Source organism: Dendrobates tinctorius, unplaced genomic scaffold (genome assembly GCF_039654945.1).
Source record: "Dendrobates tinctorius isolate UK_male_01 unplaced genomic scaffold, ASM3965494v1 ptg000184l, whole genome shotgun sequence".
NCBI classification, from domain to species: Eukaryota; Metazoa; Chordata; class Amphibia; order Anura; family Dendrobatidae; genus Dendrobates; species Dendrobates tinctorius.
In genome coordinates, this window is record NW_027361851.1 from 10,034,710 (window position 1) to 10,062,689 (window position 27,980).

The following is a 27,980-nucleotide window of genomic DNA, read 5'->3' on the forward strand; positions in this document are numbered from 1 at the left end:
TACATACTACATGCATGCTACATATATACTACATGCATGCTACATACATACTACATATATACTACATGCATGCTACATACATACTACATGCTACATGCATGCTACATACATACTACATGCTACATACATACCACATATATACTACATACATACAATACATTCATACAATACATACATAGACATACAGTACATATAACATAGAGTAACATACTTACCAATACTTGTCACATTGTTCCCCGAAGCCATTGTCGTCTACGGAATAAATATTAACATAACAAACCACAAAAATACTCACCCACGATCCGAAGCAGTCCACGAGTGTGTCCCACGACGATCTTGGGTAGAGAACTGCAGCATCAGCTGATGCTGCCGTTCTCTACGGGCTGCAGGAATCCAATGACGGAAGGTAGGTATCCTTCCGCACTGTATTCCTCCGCCACTTAAAAAAAAAAAAAGTCCCTAGTCTCACTTTATGCCATTGCTGTGTGGGAATTTCCCACACAGCAATGGCATAAAGTGAGACTAGGGACTTTTTTTTTTTTAAGTGGCGGAGGAATACAGTGCGGAAGGATACCTACCTTCCGTCATTGGATTCCTGCAGCCCGTAGAGAACGGCAGCATCATCTGATGCTGCAGTTCTCTACCCAAGATCGTCGTGGGACACACTCGTGGACTGCTTCGGATCGTGGGTGAGTATTTTTGTGGTTTGTTATGTTAATATTTATTCCGGAAAGACAATGGCTTCGGGGAACAATGTGACAAGTATTGGTAAGTATGTTACTCTATGTTATATGTACTGTATGTCTATGTATGTATTGTATGAATGTATTGTATGTATGTAGTATATATGTGGTATGTATGTAGCATGTAGTATGTATGTAGTATGTATGTAGCATGCATGTAGCATGTAGTATGTATGTAGCATGCATGTAGTATATATGTAGTATGTATGTAGCATGCATGTAGTATATATGTAGTATGTATGTAGCATGCATGTAGTATATATGTAGCATGTATGTAGTATGTATGTGGTATGTATGTAGCATGTAGTATATATGTAGCATGCATGTAGTATATATGTAGTATGTATGTAGTATGTATGTAGCATGTATGTAGTATATATGTAGTATGTATGTAGTATATATGTAGCATGTATGTAGTATATATGTAGTATGTATGTAGTATATATGTAGCATGCATGTAGTATATATGTAGTATGTATGTAGTATATATGTAGCATGCATGTAGTATATATGTAGTATGTATGTAGTATATATGTAGCATGTATGTAGTATGTATGTAGCATGCATGTAGCATGTAGTATGTATGTAGCATGCATGTAGTATATATGTAGTATGTATGTAGCATGCATGTAGTATATATGTAGTATGTATGTAGCATGCATGTAGTATATATGTAGCATGTATGTAGTATGTATGTGGTATGTATGTAGCATGTAGTATATATGTAGCATGCATGTAGTATATATGTAGTATGTATGTAGTATGTATGTAGCATGTATGTAGTATATATGTAGTATGTATGTAGTATATATGTAGCATGTATGTAGTATATATGTAGTATGTATGTAGTATATATGTAGCATGCATGTAGTATATATGTAGTATGTATGTAGTATATATGTAGCATGCATGTAGTATATATGTAGTATGTATGTAGTATATATGTAGCATGTATGTAGTATGTATGTAGCATGCATGTAGCATGTAGTATGTATGTAGCATGCATGTAGTATATATGTAGTATGTATGTAGCATGCATGTAGTATATATGTAGCATGCATGTAGTATGTATGTGGTATGTATGTAGCATGTAGTATATATGTAGCATGCATGTAGTATGTATGTAGTATGTATGTAGTATGTATGTAGCATGCAGTATGTATGTAGTATGTATGTAGTATATATGTAGTATGTATGTAGCATGCATGTAGTATGTATGTAGTATGTATGTAGTATGTATGTAGTATATATGTAGTATGTATGTAGCATGTAGTATGTATGTAGTATTTTTTTTTTTTTTTTTTTTTTTTTAACATTTAACACATTAGCCGGATGATGGGACTACTACTGTCCCATCATTGGCTAATGTGTCAATCACTGTCATGGTAGCAGGCATCGCCCGATGGGACTTGTAGTCCCATCGGACGATGCTTGCACAGACCCCCGGACATCAGCACAGCCCCCCGGCAGGCCGGCACAGCCCCCCGGCAGGCCGGTACAGACCCCCACAGGGTGCACAGCCCCCCGGCAGGCCGGCACAGCCCCCCGGCAGGCCGGCAGAGACCCCGGGCAGTCCACACAGCCCCCCGGCAGGCCGGCACAGCCCCCCGGCAGGCCGGCAGAGACCCCCGGAAGGCCCGAAATGACGGCGCATCATGATGCGCACACACCGCGCATCATGATGACGTCAGGCCGTCAATCAACTGAACTTCCGATTCCGATGCCGAATTCCGATATTGAAAAAATATCGGAAGTCGGTATCGGAATTCCGATACAGCAAGTATCGGCCGATACCCGATACTTGCGGTATCGGAATGCTCAACACTAATGACATGTCTTTCCAAAAACAATGGGAGGAATTTCAGTTACAATGTTCACAAAATCTACTGCGCCTTGTGACTTCAAGAAATGAACAAGAATACACTATTTTAACAGAACAACTGGATTAGGCCAAAATAGAACAACGCTCCCGATTATTAGAAAATCAAACTTCCACTTTTACTAAAACTGGAAAAGAAATTAATTTTAACTCAAGTTGAAGTCAAACAGAGGAAAAAAGATACATTTTTACATGGTAAAAATGCCTATCAATTGGGTCACATTTTTTTCTTGGAACAAAAATCACTTTGGTCAAAAAAGAAACTGCAGCTTAAAATCTTTTAAAAACAAATATGGGTGGATGGACTACTGACTCGGACTCCAGTGCGCAGGAGGAACATAAAGAGAAGACAAACAATTCTCTACAGCATAATACTACATCTTTACTCCCTTTAAAAAAAACCACAAGGAGAGCCATTAAAAAGCTCAAATGGATGAACAAAATGGAAACAGGTGACTTGGAGAAAATAATCTCGACTGGAAAAGAAAACCAAATTGTGAATTTAACCCCAAAAAATCTTACTCCAGGCCATCTATCAGTGCTATCAATGGGTTTTAATTTTTGTTTGCCTGAACCTTTTGATATTAATTTTAAAATAGATCTCTTTAAATCTGTGAGAAAATTACATCTGTGCAAAGATTTCAGCAATGCAAAAACAGACAATACTCAAGGAAAATTAGAAGAAAAAATTCCTACAATAAGCACATTAGGTTTTATGCAGTGGCGTAACTACAAAGTTATGGGTCCTGGTGCGAACTTTCAAATGGGCCCCCCCACCCCGGGCTGCCACTAGTAATTTCAGGGCCCCATACTGGCAAAATTGTTTGGGCCCCTTTGAGACCAGCCCAGGCGCCATCCCTCGAACTGTCCACTGCCCCACCGCTTCCATAACTCCACCCTCACATAGAGAATGAAAGGAGCGGAGGGCAGGTGTCTGAATTGCTACACCATAGAATATAATGTCACCACCCATATTATATAACACAGCCTCCCCCATAGAATATAATGTACCCCCATGGCATATAACACAGCATGCACCACATGGTATATAGCACAGCACCACATGGTATACAGCACAGCCCCGCATGGTATACAGCACAGACCCGCATGGTATACAGCCCCCCATGGTATACAACACAGCATCCCCCAATGATATACAGCACAGCACCCCCCATGGTATACAGCCCCCCATGGTATACAGCACAGCACCCCTCATGGTATACAGCACAGCACCCCCATGGTATACACTGCCCATGGTATACAGCACAGCGTCCCCCATGGTATACAGCACAGCACCACCCCATGGTATACAGCACAGCACCCCCCATGGTATACAGCACCTTTGTATACAGCCCCGCTAAGAATGGCCCCACAGTCCTGGCTGTACTCACTGTTGCATAAAAAAACTCTCCTCACCTTCTCCTCATGCCCATGCTGCTGATTGCTCCTGTCTCCTGCTCTGCCTGATACACAGAGAGTGCACGATTATGTCATTGTGCACCCGCTGTGTGTCAGAGGCAGAGAGGGGAATGATGGGAGAGGGAGCATCAGCTAATGCTCTCTCCTCCATCATTACTTTGAACTGTGCTGGCATCCTAGTTCAATGCGGTGGCAGGGGGACTCGGCACTGACATGGTGCATTAATGCCCTGACATTCAGCCCTGGGACCCGGAACCCTAAGCACTCAGGGGCCCCGTCGCAGCTGCGACCCCTGCTACCAGGGATGTTACGCCCCTGGTTTTATGGTAAACATTCTTGAACAGTCCAATATCCAACAAGATGCTTTGACATTATTGAGCATTTCATAATCAGTGAGTTTACATGAGGAATCAACATCTACCTCTTTGAGACATTATAAAACATTTAAAGCAGGAATTCAGTCTAACTTCATGCCGCCCATATCACCTGGCAATGCAATTGACTTATTTCAGGACTTAGTCATCAAGGACAAGCCAACACATAAGAACTTGAATACTGCTGAGTTGAGAGATTTGGAAGAAATGAAAACTTGGGATAACATTGTGTTTAAAAGAGCGGATAAAGGGGGTAATCTGGTATTATTAAAAAAAAATTACTATATTTCTGAAGCTTTATCACAATTAAATGACAAAGAGATGTACTGTCCTTTAGATAGCAACCCCATATAGAAATTCAAGAATAAATTAAGATCTATTTTAAGAACTTATGTGGAAAAAGACATTATTTCTGTAATGCCTAAGAGAGGCGTGCTTCCTAGAGTGGACCCTCAGGGTCAGGGTACCGAACCTCCCCTAGGTGAGCTAACCAGGTGACACCGACTCCTATTCAGGGATCGTTAGGGGAAAGCCCAGGGGGCTCAAGTACTTTAACAGCCAGTACCAAGAGGGTGGCTAGTAGAGAAGTTGGATACCAAAAAGGGACAAAAAATACTCCAGACTGGGGATACTAAGGGGATGGAAAAGCAGGAATCCCACAGAATGCAGACAGGCTGGGACAGGTGAGGAGTGGAAGCTGGGGGACAGGGTCCAAGGACTGAGGGAACAATAGAGGCAGGAGACCACCAGGGATGTATGGAGAGGACTTCAGCTCTAGGAGACACAAGGGGAAAAAGTGGGTAACTACAAGGTGATAAAGGCACAGGGAAAAACACACAGAAAGGAGCCTAGGTACTGGTAAATGGGTAGCCACGGGGAAGACAAGGGCACTGGGTAACCAGATAACAGGGTGCCTGAGTACTGGCAGAGAAAGATGCTCAATAATCAGGTGCCTCCGCTAAGAGAGGGTGGCCTGATATCCTCGGTACCTCTAGTCCATTGGCCAAGAGGTGCTTCCGGGTCAGGGCACCACTGCTGCTGAAAGTTCAGATGATACGCGCGGCTGCAACCAAAGGCACATGCGCAAGACATTGATTGGCAATCAAGTTTTTCTCTAGTATCCATTGATATGGAAAATCACTATACCGGCATACCACAAAAAACGGGTATTGGAATCATAGAAAAAATCCTAAAAAATACAGATAAAATTCCAGATTTTGTATCTTTTGTGTCAGAAGCATTAGAGTTTGTTTCATCACACAATGCCTTTAAGTTTCTTGACAAATGGTACCTACAAAAAGTCGGGACCGCGATGGGCACACGAGTGGCATGCCTTTCTGCATATTTATTTTGAGGAAAAGTATATCACAATTGTGTCCAACCCATTTCTCAAACATATTCGCACATTTTTGAGCTATGTAGACGATGCCTTCATGACATGGGATGGCAGAGAAAAAGAATTTGACGGCTTTGTTAATTATTTAAATATGGTGAATACAGCTAATATGAGGTTTACATCATATTTTGGAGGTGATTTCCGGGAATTTTTGGATGTGAAAATTAATGTATCAAATCTAATATATAAAGATCAAGTGTATGTATGTATGTATGTATGTATGTATGTATGTATGTCCGGGATTGGCATCCGCACCGTCGCAGCTACAGCCACAAAATTTGGCACAGTCACACGTCTGGACCCCAAGAGTGTCCTAGGCTATGTTGTGAGGTGAAATTTCAACCCCGCACATTCCAATTCACCAAACAATTTTGTCCCTATCTACATAATGGGGAAAAAGTGTGTGTGTATCAAGCCCCGCAACTCATTATGATGTCATAATGGTTGCCATGGCGATGCTGATGTCATCATAGGTTGCAAGCCCCGCCGCTCATTATGATGTCATAATGGTTGACTATGGGAAGGAGGATGTGTGATGGGTATACGGGCACTGGACTATGGGATGGAGGATATGTATGACGGGTATATGGGCACGGGACTATGGGATGGAGGATGTGTGATGGGTATATGGGCACTGGACTATGGGATGGAGGATATGTATAACGGGTATATGGGCACAGGACTATGGGATGGCGGATATGTATGATGGGTATATGGGCATGGGACTATGAGATGAAGGATGTGTGATGGGTATATGGGCACTCGACTATGGGATGGCGAATATGTATGGGTATATGGGCATGGGACTATGGGATGGAGGATGTGTGATGGGTATATGGGCATAGGATTATGGGATGGAGGATGTGTAATGGGTATATGGGCACTCGACTATGGGATGGAGGATATGTATGATGGTATATGGGCACGGGCCTATGGGATCGTGGATATGTATGATGGGTATATGGGCACGGGACTATGGGATGGAGGATAATTATAATTTGCTATAACTAACCACAGTTAGTTACTATGCCCGGGCAGCACCGGGCTCTTCAGCTAGTCTAATATATAAAGCTCAAGTGTGTGTATGTATGTGTGTAGGTCCGGGATTGGCATTCGCACCGTCGCAGCTACAGCCACAAAATTTGGCATAGTCACACGTCTGGACCCCGAGAGTGTCCAAGGCTATGTTGTGAGGCGAAAGTTTAACCCCGCACATTCCAATTCACCAAACAATTATGCCCCTATCTACATAAGGGGGAAAAAGTGTGTGCGCATCAAGTCCCGCCCCTCATTATGACGTCACAATGGTTGCCATGGCGACACTGATGTCATCATAGGTTGCAATCCCTGCCGCTCATTATGATGTCATAATGGTTGACTATGGGATGGAGGATGTGTTTTGGGTATATGGGCACTGGACTATGGGATGGAGGATATGTATGACGGGTATATGGGCACGGGACTATGGGATGGCGGATATGTATGACGGGTGTATGGGCACAGGACTATGGGATGGAGGATGTGTGATGGGTATATGGGCATTCGACTATGGGATGGAGGATATGTATGATGGGTATATGGGCATGGGACTATGGGATGGAGGATATGTATCATGGATATATGGGCATGGGACTGTGAGATGAAGGATGTGTGATGGGTATATGGGCACTCGACTATGGGATGGCGAATATGTATGATGGGTATATGGGCATGGGATTATGGGATGGAGAATATGTATGATGGGTATATGGGCATGGGACTATGGGATGGAGGATGTGTGATGGGTATATGGGCACTCGACTATGGGATGCAGGATATGTATGATGGGTATATGGGCACGGGCCTATGGGATGGTGGATATGTATGATGGGTATATGGGAACGGGACTATGGGATGGAGGATATGTATGATGGATATATGGATGCGGGACTATGGGATGGAGGATAATTATAATTTGTTATAACTAACCACAGTTAGTTACTATGCCCGGGCATAGAAAACCCACAGCAACAAATGCGCTACTACATTATAATAAGGCACACCACATTAAATCAAGTCTACCATACAGCCAGATGTTACAATTAAGAAAAATCAATAACAATGAAAATAGTTTTAATGAACAACAAAAATTCATTTGTTAAAAAATCGTTTCATAGAAATAGATTACCCTGAACATATTCTTAATGAAGCACATGAATGAGTGAAAACATTTTCTCAAAAAGATTTACTAAATAGAGATAAAAAGAAAAATATGAAGTTGTATAATAATGAAACACAAAGGTTTATTTTTAATTTTAAACATACTCCACTAGAGGAAATGATTATGTCTTCAGTAAGAAAACACTGGCATGTATAAGACTGATAAGGATCTTCAAAGGATTAATCTACAGTAGCGGCTCTGATGTTTTCATACTGTAGACCCAAAAATCTTGGGGATATTCTTGACCATAATCGACTAACACCTCGGTCTACTGAACCACCGCACAGCTCTACCCTCTCCTACTGTATCCTCACCCATCCCTGTAGACTGTGAGCCCTCGCGGGCAGGGTCCTCTCTCCTTCTGTACTTGTGTATCCCTTGTCTTGCACATGTTATTTGTACTTGTCTATATTTCCCCTTTTCCCTGTAAAGTGCCACTGAATAAATGGCGCTATAAAAATGCATAATAATAATAACTAGATGTGTATTTCCTGAAGGAAGTACAGATAGTGGTTTGAAATGGTGCCCGGGCTGCCCCTTTAAGAGAGACTTGCCTGCTGCCCCTGCAAGACTTTCAACTCAGGATCCGTTTTAACTGTCGGTGCCTCTCCGGGGCCACTTTGGCCTCAGGGTCCGATTTTGTGGGTGGTGCCCCTCAGGGTCCGATTTTGTGGCCAGGGCCCCTCAGGGTCCGATTTTGCGGTTGGGGCCCCTCAGGGTCCGATTTTGTGGCCGGGGCCCCGCAGGGTCCAATTTGGTGGGCGTGGCCCCTCAGGGTCTGATTTGGTGGGCGGGGCCCCTCAGGGTCCGATTTGGTGTCAGGGGCCCCTCAGGGTCCGATTTTGTGTCAGGGGCCCCTCAGGGTCCGATTTTGTGGTTGGGACCCCTCAGGGTCCGATTTTGTGGTTGGGGCCCCTCAGGGTCCGATTTTGTGGCCGGGGCCCATCAGGATCCGATTTTGTGACTGGGGCCCATCAGGGTCCGATTTTGTAGCCGAGGCCCCCAGGGTCCGATTTTGTTGGGGCCCCTCAGGGTCTGATTTTGTGGCAGGGGCCCCTCAGGGTCCGATTTTGTGGGTGGGGCCCCATAGGGTCTGATTTTGTGGGCGGAGCCCCTCTGGGTCCAATTTGGTGGGTGGGACCACTCTGGGTCCGATTTGGTGGGCGGGACCACTCTGGGTCCAATTTGGTGGGCGGGGCCTCTCAGGGTCCGATTTGGTGAGCGGGGCCACTCTGGGTCCGATTTAGTGGGCGGGGCCCCACAGGGTCCGATTTGGTGGGCGGGGCCCCTCAAGGTCTGATTTTGTGGGTGTGGCCCCTCAGGGTCCGATTTTGTGGGTGGGGCCCCTCAGTGTCCGATTTTGCGGGTGGGGCCCCTCAGGGTCTGATTTTGTGCCCCGAGCCCCACAAGGTCCGATTTTGTGACCGGGGCCCCTCAGGGTCCGATTCTGTTGCCGGGGCCCCTCAGGGTCCGATTTTGTGGCCTGGACCCCTCATGGTCAGATATTGTGGTTGGGGCCCCTCAGGGTCCGATTTGGTGGGCGGGGCCCCTCAGGGTCCGATTTGGTGGGCGTGGCCCCTCAGGGTTCGATTTGGTGGGCGGGGCCCCTCAGGGTTCGATTTGGTGGGCGGGGCCCCTCAGGATCTGAATTGGTGGGCAGGGCCCCTCTGGGTCTGATTTGGTGGGCAGAGCCCCTCTGGGTCTGATTTGGTGGGCGGGGCCCCTCAGGGTCTGATTTGGTGGGCGGGGCCCCTCAGGGTCCGATTTGGTGGGCTGTGCCACTCTGGGTCCAATTTGGAGGCCAGGGCAGCCCAGTCTCCGTTTTGTAGGCCAGGGTCGATCAGCCTCCGATTTGTAGGCCAGGGTCAATCAGCCTCCGATTTAGAGCCTGGGGTCACTCAGCTTTCGATTTGGCGCGCTGGCCCTTTTAAGAATCACTTTGGCGCGTCGGTCGTTTAAGAGCCAGGTTGGCGCACTGGGCTTCTAAATCCACTTTGGCGCATATTCTCTCTCAGGGGCATGCGTCATGTGATGAAGCTAGATTTGCATTTGTGCTCTGGGTTTCACTTTAAGAGCTGATATTATCTGCCAGAAACTCTGTCCTGGAGGGTTATGAAAAGTTCATAGGCGTTGGCATAGTAACTGGGTGTGCCTGCGCATATCAATGAGCTTAACTGCTATTTGAATCGCCTCACGACTGCCCCATGTTTTCCCTATGGCAAAATTTTCCAATTGAAATGCATTGAGACAGTGCATTCCAATGACAGGAAAATGTTTTTTCAAACTCAAATTGCCCAAAAACGATAAATCTGATCGACATGAAAAATACTTAGCACACCTCACGTGAACGCTGGCTTCGAAACGAAACCTCAACGGAGTCTGTGCGTGTAGCGGTTCAGGCCGCATTAATTGCGGAAATCAACTGAATAGTAATAATAATACTAGATGTGTATTTCCTGAAGGAAGTACAGATAGTGGTTTGAAATGATGCCCGGGCTGCCACTTTAAGAGAGACTTGCCTGCTGCCCCTGCAAGACTTTCAACTCAGTATCCGTTTTACCTGTGGGTGCCTCTCAGGGGCCACTTTGGCCTGTGGGGCCCCTCAGGGTCTGATTTGGTGGGTGGGGCCCCTCAGGATCCGATTCAGTGGACTGGGCTCCTCAGGGCTTGAATTGGTGGGTGGGGCCACTCTGGGTCCGATTTGGTGGGCGAGGCCCCTCAGGGTCCGGTTTGGTGGGCACGGCCCCTCAGGGTCTGGTTTGGTGGGTGGGACCCCTCTGGGTCTGATTTGGTGGGCGTGGCCCCTCAGGATTCGATTTGGTGGGTGCGGCACCACAGGGTCCGATTTGATGGGTGGGGCCCCACAGGGTCTGATTTGGTGGGAGGGGCCACTCTGGGTCCAATTTGGTGGTCGGGGCCCCACAGGGTCCGATTTGGTGAGTGGGACCCCACAGGGTCCAATTTTGTGGGCGGGGCTCCTCTGGTTCCTATTTGGTAGACGGGGCCTCTCAGAGTCCAATTTGGTGGGCGGGTCCCCTCAGGATCCGATTTGGTGAGTGGGGCTCTTCAGGGTCAGATTTGGTCGGTGGGACCCCTCAGGGTCTGATTTGGTGGGCGGGGCCACTTTGGGTCCAATTTGGTGGGCGGGGCCCTTCATGGTACAATTTGGTAGGCGGGACCACTCTGAGTCTGATTTGGTGGGAGGGGCCCCTCAGGGTTCGATTTGGTGGGCGGGGCCTCTTTGGGTTCAATTTGGTGGGCGGGGCCACTTCGGGGCCGAATTGTTGGCCTGGGTGGCTCAGCCTCCGATTTGAAGGCCAGGGTCGATCAGCCTCCTATTTGGAGCCTGGGGTCACTCAGCATTCGATTTGGCGCGCCGGCCCTTTAAGGCTCATTTTGGTGCGCCGGCCCTTTAAGATTCACTTAAGCACGTCGGCTGTTTAAGAGCTAGTTTGGCGCACTGGGCTTCTAAATTCACTTTGGCGTACATTCTCTCTCAGGGGCACGCGTCATGTGGTGAAGCTAGATTTGCATCTGTGCTGTGAGTTTCGCTTTAAGAGCTGATATTATCGCCAGAAACCGTGTCCTGAGGGTGTCATGTGAAGTTCGTTGGCATTGGCATAGTAACTGGGTCTGCCTGCGCATATCATTGAGCTAAACTGCCATTTGAATCACCTCAGGGCATATTTTCTCTAAGGAAAAATTTTCCCATTGAAAAGCATTGAGACAATACATTCAAATGACGGGAAAAACATTTTCTAATGCAAATTGCGCAAAAACTACAAATCCAATCGACACGAAAATTACTTAGCACACCTCTCGTGGACGCTGGCTTCGAAACGACACCTCAACGGAGTCTGTGTGTGTAGCGGTTCGGGCCGCATTAGTTGCGGAAATCAACTGAATAATAAGAATAAGTAAGCAGCGGTCGGATTACAACATTAATACTAGATGTGTATTTCCTGAAGGAAGTACAGATAGTGGTTTGAAATGGTGCCTGGGCTGCCCCTTTAAGAGAGACTTGCCTGCTGCCCCTGCAAGACTTTCAAGTCAGGATACGATTTAACTGTGGGTGGGGCCCCTCAGGGTCTGATTTTGTGGGTGGGGCCCCTCAGGGTCCCATTTTGTGGGTGGGGCCCCTCAGGGTCCGATTTTGTGGCCGGGGCCACTCAGGGTCCGATTTGGTGGCCGGGGCCCCTCAGGGTCCGATTTGGTGGCCGGGGCCCGTCAGGGTCCGATTTTGTGGGTGGGGCCTCTCAGGGTCCGATTGGGTGGGCGGGGCCCCTCAGGGTCTGATTTGGTGGGCAGGGCCCCTCAGGGTCCGATTTTGTGGGTTGGGCCCCTCAGGGTCCGATTTTGTGGCCGGGGCCCCTCAGGGTCCGATTTTGTGTCAGGGGCCCCTCAGAGTCCGATTTTGTGGTTGGGTCCCCTCAGGGTCTGATTTTGTGGTTGGGGCCCCTCAGGGTCCGATTTTGTGGCTGCGGCCCCTCAGGGTCCGATTTTGTGGCAGGGGCCCCTCAGGGTCCGATTTTGTGGGTGGGGCCCCTCAGGGTCCAATTTGGTGGGCGGGACCACTCTGGGTCCAATTTGGTGGGCGGGGCCTCTCAGGGTCCGATTTTGTGGTTGGGTCCCCTCAGGGTCCGATTTTGTGGTTGGGGCCATTCAGGGTCCGATTTTGTGGCCGGGGCCTATCAGGGTCCAATTTTGTGACTGGGGACCATCAGGGTCCGATTTTGTGGCCGCGGCCCCTCAGGGTCTGATTTTGTGGCAAGGGCCCCTCTGGGTCTGATTTTGTGGGCGGAGCCCCACTGGGTCCAATTTGGTGGGCGGGAGCACTCTGGGTCCAATTTGGTGGGCGGGACCACTCTGGGTCCAATTTGGTGGGCGGGGCCCCACAGGGTCCGATTTGGTGGGCGGGGCCCCACAGGGTCCGATTTGGTGGGCGGGGCCCCACAGGGTCCGATTTGGTGGGCAGGGCCATTCTGGGTCTGATTTGGTGGGTGGGGCCACTCTGGGTAAGATTTGGAGGCTGGGGTCGCTCAGCCTCCAATTTGGAGGCCGGGGTCGTTGAGCTTCCGATTTGGAGGCCGAGGTCAAAGAGCCTCAGATTTGGAGGCCGGGGTCGATGAGCCTCCGATTTGGAGGCCGGGGTGGCTCAGCCTCCGATTTGGAGGCCGGGGTGGCTCAGCCTCCGATTTGGAGGCCGGGGTGGCTCAGCCTCCGATTTGGAGGCCGGGGTGGCTCAGCCTCCGATTTGGAGGCCGGGGTGGCTCAGCCTCCGATTTGGAGGCCGGGGTGGCTCAGTCTCCGATTTGGTGTGTCGGCCCTTTAAGACTCATTTGGGTGCGCTGGCCCTTTAACAATCACTTTGGCGCGTTGGCCCTTTAAGAGCTATTTGGCTCACTGGGCTTCTTTTAAATCCACTTTGGCGCACACATTCTCTCTCAGGGGCATGTGTCATGTGATGAAGCTAGATTTGCATTTGTGCTGTGAGTTTCGCTTTAAGAGCTGATATTATGTGGCAGAGGCTCTGTGCTGGGGTTCAAGTGAAGTTCGTAGGCGTTGGCATAGTAACTGGGTCTGCCTGCGCATATCAATGAGCTCAACTGTCATTTCAATCGCCTCAGGGCACGTTTTGCCATTTCCTATTGAAAAGCATTGGAGACAGTGCATTCCAATGACGGGAAAAAAAATTTTCAAACGCAAATTGCGCAAAAACTACAAATCTGATCGACACGAAAAATACTTAGCACACCTCTCATGGATGCTGGCTTCGAAACGACACCTCAACAGAGTCTGTGCGTGTAGCGGTTCGGGCCGCATTAATTGCGGAAATCAACTTAATAATAATAAGAAGAATAAGTTAGCAGCGTTCGGATTACAATATAGTGGTTTTTTCAAACCACTATAACTAGATGTGTATTTCCTGAAGGAAGTACAGATAGTGGTTTGAAATGGTGCCCGGGCTGCCCCTTTAAGAGAGACTTGACTGCTGCCTCTGCAAGACTTTCAACTCAGGATCTGTTTTAACTGTGGGTGCCTCTCAGCGGCCACTTTGGCCTTTGGGGCCCCTCAGGGTCTGATTTGGTGGGAGGGGCCCCTCAGGATCCGATTCGGTGGCCTGGGCTCCTCGGCTTGAGTTAGTGGACGGGATCCCTCAGGGTCCGATTTTGTGGCCGGGGCCCCTCAGGGTCTGATTTTGTGGGTGGGGTCCCTCAGGGTCCAATTTGGTGGTTGGGGCCTCTCTGGGTCTGATTTGGTGGGCGGGGCCCCTCAGTTCGATTTTGTGAGTGGGCCCCCTCAGGGTCTGATTTGGTGGGCGAGGACCCTCAGGGTCCGATTTGGTGAGTGGTGCCCCTTTGGGTCTGATTTGGTGGGTGGGGCACCTCAGGGTCCAATTTGGGGGGCGAGGCCCCTCAGGGTCCAATTTGGTGGGCGGGGCCCCTCAGGGTCCAATTTTGGTGGACGAGGCCACTCAGGGTCCGACTTGGTGGGCAGAGCCCCTCAGGGTCTGATTTGGTGAGTGGGGCCCCTCAGGGTACGAGTTGATGGTCGGGGGCCACTCTGAGTCTGATTTGGTGGGCGCGGCCCCTCAGGGTTCGATTTTGTGGGTGGGGCCCCTCAGGGTCTGATTTTGTGGCCGGGGCCCCTCAGCGTCCGAATTTGTGGCCGGGGCCCCTCAGCGTCCGAATTTGTGGCCGGGGCCCCTCAGCGTCCGAATTTGTGGCCGGGGCCCCTCAGCGTCCGAATTTGTGGCCGGGGCCCCTCAGCGTCCGAATTTGTGGCCGGGGCCCCTCAGCGTCCGAATTTGTGGCCAGGGCCCCTCAGCGTCCGAATTTGTGGCCGGGGCCCCTCAGCGTCCAAATTTGTGGCCGGGGCCCCTCAGCGTCCAAATTTGTGGCCGGGGCCCCTCAGCGTCCAAATTTGTGGCCGGGGCCCCTCAGCGTCCGAATTTGTGGCCGGGGCCCCTCAGCGTCCGAATTTGTGGCCGGGGCCCCTCAGCGTCCGAATTTGTGGTCGGGGCCCCTCAGCGTCCGAATTTGTGGCCGGGGCCCCTCTGGGTTCGATTTGGTGGGCGGGGCCCCTCAGGGTCCAATTTGGTGGTTGGGGCCTTTCAGAATCCGATTTGGTGAGCGGGGCCCCTCAGAGTTCAATTTGGTGAGCGGGGCCCCTCAGGGTCCGATTTGGTGGGCGGGATCTCTCAGGGTCCGATTTGGTGGGCGGGGCTCCTCAAAGTTCGATTTGGTGAGCGGGGCCCCTCAAGGTCCGATTTGGTGGGCGGGATCTCTCAGAGTCCGATTTGGTTGGTGGGGCCCCTAAGGGTCCGATTTTGTGGCTGGGGCTCCTCAGGGTCCAATTTTGTGGTTGGGGCCCTTTAGGGTCCGATTTGGTGGCCGGGGCCACTCAGGGTCCGATTTTGTGGGTGGGGCCCCTTGGGTCTGATTTGGTGGGCGGGGCCACTCTGGGTACAATTAGGTGGGGGGCACCTCAGGGTCCGATTTAGTGGGCGGGGCCCCTCAGGGTCCGATTTGGTGGGCGGGGCCCCTTAGGGTCCGATTTGGTGGGCGGGGCTCCTCAGGGTCCGAATTTGTGATTGGGGCCCCTCAGGGTCTGATTTTGTGGGTGGGGCCCCTCATGGTCAGATTTTGTGTCCGGGACCCCTTGGGGTCCGATTTTGTGGTTGGGGCCCTTCAGAATCCGATTTGGTGGGCGTGGTCCCTCAGGGTCCGATTTGGTGGGCGGGGCCCCTCAGGGTCCAATTTGGTGGGCGGGGCCACGCAGAATCTGATTTGGTGGGCGGGGCCACTCAGGGTCCAATTTGGTGAGCGGGGCCCCTCAGGATCTGATTTGGTGGCCGGGTCCCCTCAGGGGCTGATTTGGTGGGCGGTGTCCCTCAGGGTCAGAGTTGGTGGGTGGGGCCCCTCAGGGTCCGATTTGCTGGGTGGGGGCCCCTCAGGGTCCGATTTTGTGGGTGGGGCCCCTCAGGGTCCGATTTTGTGGCCGGGGCCCCTCAGGGTCCAATTTGGTGGGTGAGGCCCCTCAGGGTCCGATTTGGTGGGTGGGGCCCCTCAGGGTCCGATTTGGTGGGTGAGGCCCCTCAGGGTCCGATTTTGTGACCGGGGCACCTCAGGGTCCGATTTGGTGGGTGGGGCCCCTCAGGATCTGATTTGGTGGCCGGGTCCCCTCAGGGGCTGATTTGGTGGGTGGGGCCCCTCAGGGTCCAATTTTGTGGCCGGGGCCCCTCAGGGTCTGATTTGGTGGTTGGGGCCCCTCAGGGTCCGATTTTGTGGGTGGGGCCCCTCAGGGTCCGATTTTGTGGGTGGAGCCCCCTGGGTCCATTTTGGTGGGCAGGTCCACTCTGGGTCCGATTTTGTGGTTGGGGCCCCTCAGGGTCCGATTTTGTGGTTGGGGCCCCTCAGGGTTCAATTTTGTAGGTGGGGTCCCTCAGGGTCCGATTTTGTGGCCGGGGCCCGTCAGGGTCCGATTTTGTGGCCGGGGCCAGTCAGGGTCCGATTTTGTGGGTGGGGCCCCTCAGGGTCCAATTTTGTGGGTGGGGCCCCTCAGGGTCCAATTTTGTGGGTGGGGCCCCTCAGGGTCCAATTTTGTGGGTGGGGCCCCTCAGGGTCCAATTTTGTGGGTGGGGCCCCTCAGGGTCCAATTTTGTGGGTGGGGCCCCTGAGGGTCCGATTTGGTGGGCGGGGCCCCTCAGGGTCCAATTTTGTGGTTGGGGCCCCTCAGGGTCCGATTTTGTGGTTGGGGCCCCTCAGCGTCCGATTTTGTGGTTGGGGGCCCTCAGCGTCCGATTTTGTGGTTGGGGGCCCTCAGGGTCCGATTTTGTGGGTGGGGCCCTCAGGGTCCGATTTTGTGGGTGGGGCCCCTCAGGGTCCAATTTGGTGGGCGGGGCCACTCTGGGTCTGATTTGGTGGGCGAGGCCACTCTGGGTCCGATTTCGTGGGCGGGGCCACTCTGGGTCCGATTTGGATGCCAGGGTTGCTCAGCCTCCTTTTTGTAGGCCAGGGTCTATCAGCCTCCGATTTGGAGCCTTGGGTCACTCAGCTTTCGATTTGGCGCGCCGGCCCTTTAAGACTCATTTTGGTGCGCCGGGTCTTTAAGAATCACTTTGGCGCGTCGGCCCTTTAAGAGCCAGGGTGGCTCACTGGGCTTCTAAATCCACTTTGGCGCACACATTCTCTCTCAGGGGCATGCGTCATGTGATGAAGCTAGATTTGCATTTGTGCTGTGGGTTTAGCTTTAAGAGCTGATATTATGTGGCAAAAGCTCTGTTCTGGAGATGTCATGTGACGTTCGTAGGCGTTGGCATAGTAACTGGGTCTGCCTGCGCATATCAATGAGCTCAACTGCCATTTCAATCGCCTCAGGGCACGTTTTAAGCTTCCCATTGAAAAGCATTGGAGACAGTGCATTCCAATGACGGGAAAAAAAATTTTCAAACGCAAATTGCGCAAAAACTACAAATCCGATCGACACGAAAAATACTTAGCACACCTCTCATGGACGCTGGCTTCGAAACGACACCTCAACGGAGTCTGTGCGTGTAGCGGTTCGGGCCGTATTAATTGCGGAAATCAACTTAATAATAATAATAATAAGAAGAAGAATAAGTTAGCAGCGTTCGGATTACAATATAGTGGTTTTTTCAAACCACTATAATAACATTTACAATTTTTTCACAGTTGACTAATTTTACATATGATATCAAAACCTTGAAAAAGGAAATGACTTCACTCCCTCGCTCACCTGGACCCTTTGAAGTGATTTACGCGAAACGGCCATCGTCCATCCTTGCCCTCCCCGCATGTTGCCTTAGCCTGCATGTCCACATCAAAGTTTTTTGTCTCATAGATGAAATAAAACAACTTTGATACCCTTCTCAACATGGTGAGTGCAGCAAGCCTTTCTTCTTTTTTGTATTGACTATAGTAATGTTCTTTCTTTGCTGAGCACTGAACGCCAGTTGAATATGCTGTGTATACATTCAGTTTACTTAAGGAATCCGGCAGTAAATGCAAAGTGTGAATAAGACCATTCTGGTGCAGTTCACTTATTTTTCTTTTTCTAAAATGTCCTACACTAAAGCCATTTGTGCAGGAAAGGAAAGCAGACTTTTTTTGGGGGGGGACGCAAACAATATGGCAATTCGGTAATTTGTAAATTCATTTCCACCTGGTGGTGGCTGTAGTTTAAACTACATAAACTATAGTAGGTATTTGGAGATCTGAATCATTGTATGCACATTAGGACATCAGCCAAAATGTTTCATTTATTTGAATATTAAAAAAATGAAATAGTGTTCAAGGATGAATATTCACTTTAAGAATTTTGAATGTCGCTGAGAATGAATAGGGAATATAATGTGAATGTAAGTTAGGATCAGTGCAAGGTGAGTGAAGTGCCATATTTGCATAGCATTTTCATGTAAATTCAATATCTATATATAAAGTCTAAAATATTTTCAAAGACATAACTGATATATCTTTAAAGCAGATATTCTCTGCACAGCCTGTCAGTATATCAGATCTTTTAGATGCTGCTAGGAATACCAAATTAGTATTGGTATATGTGAAGCTATAAAAATGTGACTACATACTGCATTCAAGCTGGCCTCATTATGTCATATCAGCCGCTTTTTCCAAATTATTGAACACACCAAAATGCAGAAGGCAAACAAAAATAAAATATGAAAAAAAAAAAGAAATTACCTTCTTTTCTTCCAAGCTCAGCTTGAGTGGGGGTAAAAAGGGATCAAAGATTATTTGGCTGGTGTTAATATTAATAGGAGATTGTCTCTTGCCAATTGTGCATAAATTCCAAGCCGAGTTCACCAGACCCCAAAATGCAGGACCTGCAATAGATTCAATTTTTGGGTTAATTAGCAAAAAAACCTATTTTCACTCATATTAGATAACATTTATTTCCATGGATAAAGGACTTTTAATTAAAAACAAAATTCTGTAAAAGTGATCACAGAATAAAGGTTTTCTGTACAAAAGCTAGACATGAATATTTTTGGCTAAAATTTAAAATTTGTACCAATGACTGCTCAAATGAGAATTCACAAATACACTGTAATTCTGTTCTACTAATAAACCTTTGTACATGCTAGACACCCTTTTTATAGATTTTTTTTACTTGACAAAATAACATTAAGGCTGTGTGCACACGCTGCGGATTGTCCTGTGGATTTTTCCACGAGGATTTGTCAAATACCGCAGGTAACTCCGTAGGTCAAAAGACCTGCGGTTTATCTGCAGTTTTTCTGCCGTTTGGCCTGTGGTTTTCCCCTGTGGTTAGACACCTGCCAAGGAGCAGGTGCCAAACCACAGCGGAATCCTCACAAAGAATTGACATGCTGCAGTTTTGAAACCGCAGCAAACCTGCGAGGAAAAATCCGCACTGTCTGCACAGCGGTTTTCATTTTGCATTGATTTTAATGGTACTGTACACCGCAGCAGAATCTGTTGTGGACCCACAGGACCAAAACCGCTGCGGATCCGCAGCAGAATCCGCAGCGTGTGCACACATGCTTAGTCAATGTTCTTCCAATTTTGCAAATTAAGTTACAATTTTCATAAGTGACCAAACTTCTTGGTTTGATATGAGGATATGGCTAAATATTATTAGAAAGAAAGGTCTGTATGAAAGAAATAGAAAATACAGGGTAACCCACGCCATTTAAAAAAAATATTTATTTACAGCACAGGCGCGGCTGATGAATACACGCATCCACTGCTCCAGAAGTCACAGTTATTAGCAGCAGCAGGGGTAAGCTGATGTGAGTAATCAGCCACTGCCTGCTGTCTCTTTTATTGCTTAAATTTATCTCTCATCATTCTCCCCTGCTCGCGCCGATCGCCAGCAGAGCAGGGGAGAATGAGCAGAGCCGTGTTCTGTACCCGGCACCTGGGAACAGCACTTACTGTAATGCTTCTTCTCCGGCGCTGATCCGTGTCACATGAATGACATACTGTACATGGGTGTTATGTGTTTGCACGTGTGCAGGACATTTTGTGGCCCATGCTAACATTAAAAGATGAACATGTCAGTGTGTTTTGCCCATGGACACACAGTCCATGGAAACACAGTGACATGTGCACAGACCCATTCACTTGAATAGGCAAATATTGCTCGGTTCCGCCCGAGTCTCTCCACATGGCTAAGTAGCACTGAACAGCCACATATTGGGTATTGCCACTTTCAGTGGAAATTGTGAGACAAATTTTGTTGCCTATTTTACCCACTTTTTGTGTGAAAATGCAAATTATTTGGCTAAAACAAAATATTGGTGGTAGAAATGTAGTTATTTTGTCTTCACTGCCCAATGGTATAAAATTCTGTGAAATACCAATGGTGTCAATATGATCACTGTACTCCAAGATAAATTCATTGAGATGTGTAGTTCGTAAAATGGGGTCACTTATGTAGGGTTCTGCTGTTTTGGCATGTCATGGGCTCTCATTCCCTTCCGAGCTCTGCCATGCGCCCAAACAGCGGTTTTCCCCCACATATGGGGTATCAGCATACTCAGGACAAATTGTACAATAACTTTTGGGGTCCATTTGCTTCTTCTACTCTTGGGAAAATAAAAAATTGGGGGAGAAAAGATCATTTTTGTGAAAAAATATTTATTTAATTTTTACGGCTCTATGTTATAAACTTCTGTGAAGCACTTGGGGGTTCAAAGTGCTCACCACATATATAGATAAGTTCCTTAGGGGGGTCTAGTTTCCAAAAGTGTCACAACAGGGGCTCTTCAAGCGTGACATGGTGTCTGATCTCAATTCCAGCCAATTTTGCATTGAAAAGTCAAACGGTGCTCCTTCCCTTCTGAGCTCTGCTATGTACCCACACAGTGGTTTACCTGCATGTATTGGATATCTGTGTATTCAGGACAAATTGCACAACAACTTTTGGGGTCCAATTTCTCCTGTTACCCTTGGTAAAATAAAAAAAAGTTGCATCTGAAGTAAATGTTATGTGAAAAAAAGTTAAATGTTAATTTTTTTAATCATTCCAAGAATTCCTGTGAAGCACCTGAAGGGTTAATAAACTTCTTGAATGTGTAGCTTTTTCTTTTTCTTATGTATATATGTATGACATATAGTCCCTTAAGAAAAAGGTACACGCGAAACGCACGTAGGGTTTCCATTGCTACTGCAAGGCTGTACACCAGATCAGTTCACCTTATCTGCACTTGTCTCCATTATTATCTCTCAGTCTGCAAACCACTTTGCTGCTATTAGATACATGCCATTTTTAAAAAGATTTATTTATTGCCTATGTAGGGTCAGTGGGCCGGACTGGGGGGTGGTCCCTCTGTATACCGCACAGTGATGTACAGACACACGATGAGGCAAGTTTCGGGTACAACAGGTCCAAGTTTATTCTTTGGCCGTCCACCTGACGGCCTCCGGAGTACACCGCACTTCAGTTCAGCTTACTTCACCTTTCTTCACTTATCGGCCCCCCGTTTCCAGGGCCGCTTCCCGCACACCGTACTTTACTCCGGGGACATACATTTACGCACCATCCCCTCTTCACTCTTCGATGCTCCTGTCAGGTCCATCACTGCGGTCGCTTTAGGCACGTAAACCAACAGCACTTCTACTGATCAGTCGTCTTTCTCTCTGTATAGTATGCTTTACCTCGGTACCTCATCTATACTGCGGTACTCTGATGTAAGGACCACCCCCCTGACTTTCTCTCTCCTCAGTCCCCCTGGTATGGTTTTCCTCACAGTGCACAAACTGTCGTAGTCCTCCTGTCACTGGAGCTTCTTCTGGGGACTGGAACTTTCTGGAACCCTCCTGTCAAATTTATATCATTCCCGGGTCCCTGTAACTCCGCCCCCATGTCCAACGGTTTCCTAAGCCCTAAGCTGATGTCAAGTCCTTTGCTCACACTCCTCCCTGCCCTCTAATGGTCAACCCCAGGTACTGCACGTCCACTACACTTTCTCAGCTGTTTCTCCACTGTAGTAACTGACACCTGTCTAAACTGTGCAAACCTTCCCTTCTCTATTCTGACAAGTCTGTCCGTCCGTCAGGTCACCTTCCCCACACCTATTAAATGCTGCTACAACATATACTGTACACATCATATAAGGTGCTTCATATACTATTCACATGTATATTTTTGTTGTATAACGGCGTTTTGAATTATGTGACACTACTTATATTAGGACAAACCCACAGTGCAACCCATTGACTTATTTTTTGTCATAATCTTATTGTGAATGAAACCTGTATCAAATCATCTGCATTAATTTAACGTGACTTTCTAGGAGCATTAGCCATTATTCACTGTGTACACCCTTTCCAAGTGGTTATTTTTGCACTTATGTCCATACTCTATTTTACATTTAATTTTCTATTGTCTGTTTGTTATTTTATGGTATATGCTTCCTATATCTTGTTTTTGGTATATATTCTTTATAAAGACATTAACAGGTAAAAAGGTTACAGATAGACAGTAAATAAAAATGTGGCATATGTAGTTCCCTTATTTATGACCACTGCGTTTGAAAATATTTTAAGAATGAACAGATGATTCATAAAATTGCAATATAAAAATACTCCCATAGAGGCAATATTTTAAAGACACACAAAACTGAGAAATAAATGCAACAAATCAATATGTCTTCATAAACAGAAAATAAGGAAAAATCCGACCAATATGTGGAGTCAAATAAATAATTAGAAATTGATGATAACTTGGTGCTTAAATTATTAGTAAAAACCTGCAGATGTAATACTAGATAAAAACAGTGGTTACCATAGTGACAAGGTGCCGCAGACACTATGGAAGCTGAGGAGTTATATAAAGGATATACAGTATATGGGCTAAAGGAAAGGCTGCAAACAACCTCAGAGGATGTGTTCTAGATAATGAATGTGTGTGTGGCATAGAAACAAGTAATATGTAACAGGATTTTTTGGTCATTCCATCCTTAAAATCAATCTTTTTATTAGAACTTCATATGAATAGAGGAGGATCCACCATGAAGATAAAATGTTACGCGTTTCTGGCATACACTATGCCGTTAGTCATTCCTATGACTAAGTATGTAGCGTACACCAGAAACGCGTAACATTTTATCCTCCTAACGAATCCTCCTATATTCATATGAAGTTCTAATAAAAAGATTGATTTTATGGATGGAATGGCCGAAAAATCATTTTTCCTCTTTGGTTCTACAATAGCTGAGCTTCCCCAGCAGCACTTGGTACGAATTCATTAACTTTCCAGTGTATCCTGAATAACATTGGCGAGGTGAGCTTTTTTATTTATTTTTTCTAATATGTAACAGGTTGTACATGACAGCCTTGAATAACAATGATTATTTCATGTAAAACTTACCCCTTAATGGCTTACGTTGACCATGGTCAATGTCAAAAAGTCCAGTCTGTAAGTACTAGATAGGTATGGGAGGCAGCTGAGCAAAGAGAACTTCCAGGAGTTCTAACGTAAAACTGTAAGAAACCTATAATACGTGCATTTCTGTATGTGCAATCTATGCTAGCCAACAGGATAAAAATACAGTGAGAAACAATGAAAATATTGTATTAATAAAAGGCATTGGCCCATTGGAACCACCAGAGCTCAGGAAAAGGAGCCAGTATGTGTGCGACAAAAGGAAAAAGCTGAGTAGTGAAGTAGTAACTGCACTAAACACCATTTTAAAAGCTGAACCACTTAGGCTGGTTTCACATTTGCATATGGGGGAGCTGCGGAGGGCTGCGGACTTCCTCCGTGAAGCTCTGCCCACTGCCTCACCTCCTCCGGTCAGCTCCGCATACTTCTGCATGCGGCCTGTGTACCCTATCTTTAATATTGGGTACGCAGGTCATGCAGATGTATGCGGATGCCTTCGCGTGTGTTGTTTTGACGATACGTGACCCGCATCGAAGGCAACATGTTGGAATTTGATGTCGTTGCTGCATTGTCAAAGCGACGCATGCGGAGGCATCCGCATACATCTAGATGACCTGCGTACCCAATATTAAAGATAGGGTATGCAGGCCGCATGCAGAAGTATGCAGATGTAGGCGGAGCTGACTGGAGGAGGTGCAGCCATGGGTGGAGCTTCACGGAGGAAGTCCGCAGCCCTCCACAGTTCCTCCATACACTAGTGTGAAATTAGCCTTAAAGTGCTCAAAGCTACATTCAAAAGGTTTCATAATCCTTTAGGTGCATCATAGGAATTAAGGGAAAGTTGAAGGAAAGAATGAAAATTGAAATTTTTCCCAACAAAAAAAGTTGCTTTAGACCGAAATTTTTCATTTTCCCAAGGGTAAGAGGAGAAAATGGACCATACAATTTGTCGGGTAATTTCTCCCAGGTACACTGATTTACAATCTGTGGTTGAAAACTGTGTGGGCACACGGCAGGGCTCAGAAAGTAAGGAGCAATATTTGTCTTTTGGAAAGCAAAATTGTCTGGAATAGATAGCAGACACCATGTCGCATTTGAAGAACCTCTTATATGCTTAAACAATGGAAACCCCCAGAAGTGACCTGTCACGGTCAACGTGTGTCTGAACGCAGATGTTACCGCAAGATTGTCCAATAACACACATGACCCTGGATACAGCGCCTCCAGTGGCGAATTTAAATAATAATACGTGCAGATGGATACACCGCCTCCACCTGGCGAATTTAGGTATTACACGTTAATATAAATTCTGGAAACCCCGCCTCCAGTACGGAAAATTTAAATAATAAGGGGGAACCTGGGAAACATTAACAATGGTGGACCCTGCGATAGGGAACGGGGACATGGAGACCTCTTGCACTCCCCTGAGCCAGTGTCCCTGCACTCCTCACATTCCCTATACAGGCTCCGCACCTGTCGCCGCACGCGAACCTTAAACCCTTGCTCGCCCTGACCCTAAACCCTCACCAGGGATTTGGTCGGTGCGGAGACTAATCCCACCACTGCACTAGAGACACAAAAGGAAAGAAGACAATACAGGGGAAGAACCACTTAGCTTGATGCTCTGTGCTTATGCTCCTGCAACAGAGCCCCTTCACCTGCGTGCATCTTCTCCTCCACCCGGATCCATCACTATCCTGGATCCTACACCATAGTGCAGCCTTGGAGCAGAGTCCATCTCCAGTTGCAGCAGTCCAATAACAAAGTCCCAAGGATGAGTCAGCCTCTGCCAAAATTCTAAGCATGCCTGAGTCCAGCTCTCGGCCACCAAGTCGAGCATGCCGAGTGCAACTCTCTCCACAGTCGCCACTCCACAAAGCCATGCACGCACTTCCCGCCGACACCACAAACTGCGACTCCTCCACGCCATGCCAGCAATTCCTGCAAACACCATTAGCTGCCACTCGTCTCCTCTGGCTGACTGCGCAGGACTCCTCTTCAGCTCCATCCTTCCACCAGGCTATCACAAACTCAGAATCAATGAATGAATATCACCAGCAGTGATTGCACACCCTGAGACTCACTTATAGAGCCCCACACCTGATTCATAATTACGTGTACATTAAACCTAAAGTGCGATACCACTAACCACCACCGGGGACAGAAGTCACTTGGCACTTGCCAAAGTAAAAAAAGTTCACCCTGTGCAATTTAAAACTGTCAGATCAAATTCAGATCATGACATGACCCAATTTTGTAAACTACACCCCTCAAGGAATTTATCTAGAGATGTGGTAAGCATCTTGAACCCACAGGTACTTCATGGAAATTTACAACATTGGACCTTGAAAATTAAAAATTATGTTCTTTTCACCCATAAAGTTGCTTATAAATAAAAAAAAGTCACTTCCAAACAGAAAACTGGTGTTTACAGGTGCATACTTAGAGGAGCCATGTCCAAACATAACTAACAAAGTTGCACTCTGTTGTGCTATAGCATGTAAACAGGAAATATATGAGATTTATGCACCTGTACACTTCATTTTTCTGTTGGAAAGTGACGGTCAGTCTTTTGCTATTTAAATGTTATTAATATATAGGCTGTCTGACTCAGCACTCCACTCATCAGCCTATGGCTGTTTTCATTACAGCAGGATCCTACTTCCCCATATAAATGCAAGCTTCAGCCTATGAGAGAATTCACATTAGATAGGTTCCCAGCAAAAAGGGATTGACTTGTTGACTGCTGGGCAAAATTTGGCCAAATCATGTGGTAAGAATCATTATTTTTTCCTATTATCTACAGCAGTATTACAATTCAAATTTCATATATTTCATGTTTACATGATATAGCACTACAGAGTTCAACTTTATTTCTTAGTCTTAAAGTCGTTTAAGCACCAAAACTTCATGAGAAAATAGACCACATCATGTGTTGCAATTTCCCCTCAGTGCTAGGATATCCATTATGTGGTCAGAAATTCTTTGTTGAGTATAGTGCAGGACTGGGAAGGGAAGGAGCTCCATTTATTTTTTAGAGTTGCAAAATTGTCTGGAATAGATTGCGGACCTTACGTTGCATTTGGAGAGCCACCAAGGTGCAAAAACCACAGTTACTCATAAAAAATGACCCTATTTTGGATATTACTCCACTCAAGGAATTTATTTTGGAGTGTGGTGAGAATCTTGAACCCATTGTTGCTTCACTAAACTGTATAATACTGGGCCGTGAAAAATGAAATATTAAGTTTTTTTCAATGAAAATATTACTGAAGGCACAAATTTTAATTTTCACAAATTTACCAAATAATTCGTTGTGCAATTTCTCCTGGGTTCGGGATAACCCATATGTGGTTAAAACTTTTGTTTGGGCACACAGCAGGGCTTGAGCGCAAAGAAGTGACATTTGACTTTTTGAAAGAATAGACTGCAGACTCCATGTCACATGGACCCTACATGTCTCTAGGAAATCCTCTAGGGGTGCAATGAACATATTAAAACCACAGGTATTTCACAGTATTGTATATTACTGGACTGTGAAAATTAAAAATTAAATCTTTTCCACTATAATCTTGTTTTATCCCCAAGTTTTAAATAATAACAGGAGAAAATGGACTACAAACGTTATGTAATTTCTTACCCATATGAGGTCTGAAGCTACTTTTCAGGCAAAGTGCAAAGCTCAGTAAGGAAGGAGCGCCAAAAGGGAGTGCATATTTGCCTGGAATGGCATTCCGTTCCATGTTACATTTGCAGAGCCTTTGAGGTGTCAGGACTGCAGGACCCCCCCATAAGTGACCCCATTTTGAAAACTACACCTCATACTGAAATCAGCTGGCAGTTCAGTGAGTGTATTGACACCACATGTTTCACAAAATTTTACACCATAGGGCGGCAAAGAAACAAAAATTACATTTTTACCACTAAAATGTTGTTTTAGCCCAGATTTGACATTTTCAAAATAGACAAAAATAAACATACAATTTGTTACACATTTTCTTGTGAATGTGGAAATAACCTATATGCAATGTACAGTACTGTTTGGCCACATAGCGAGAATCGAGAGGGAAGGAGTGATATTTGACTTTGGGAGAGATTTTTCTAGAAAAGTTTGCATACTGCATTTGCAGAGCACATAAGTGCCAGAAGAGCAGAAACCTCCCTCAATTGACCCCAATTTGAAAATTACACCCCTCTGGAAAATCATCTACGGTGTAGTGATGATTTTGACATCATGGGTGTTTTCCAGAAACAGGCAACAATGGATGCTGCAAAGTGAAGATACAAATATACCACTGGAGTGCGCGGTACATCGTTGTGCCCACATATTGTGCCCAGTTTATGCATCATAAATTAAGTGGTTTCTTCTCAATGCAGTAATGCCAAACTTATGGATGCTAACTGTGATTTAGGCACACGGTGGGACTCAGAAGGAAGGGGGATTTGGATTTGAGAGTGCAGATTTTGCTGAGATTGAATTGTTGTGAGCCTTGTAATTTTTCCAGTGCCTTTGTGTTACTAGTAACATGGACAGCATATTTATGGTGAAAGGTAACAAACCTGAGTGGGTACTTGA

The 27,980-nt window shown here is 46.8% G+C and overlaps 1 protein-coding gene across 2 annotated transcripts in view; it reads right to left on the minus strand.

Annotated features, from left to right (window-relative positions):
- CA11 (carbonic anhydrase 11) overlaps positions 1-27,980 on the minus strand; it is a 1,551,304-nt gene that overhangs the window by 656,291 nt on the left and 867,033 nt on the right. For both annotated transcript variants that reach the window (XM_073552098.1, XM_073552100.1), the window contains exon 3: positions 18,733-18,875. In XM_073552098.1, the coding sequence (XP_073408199.1) occupies positions 18,733-18,875 (143 nt within the window). The remainder of the gene's footprint in view (positions 1-18,732; positions 18,876-27,980) is intronic.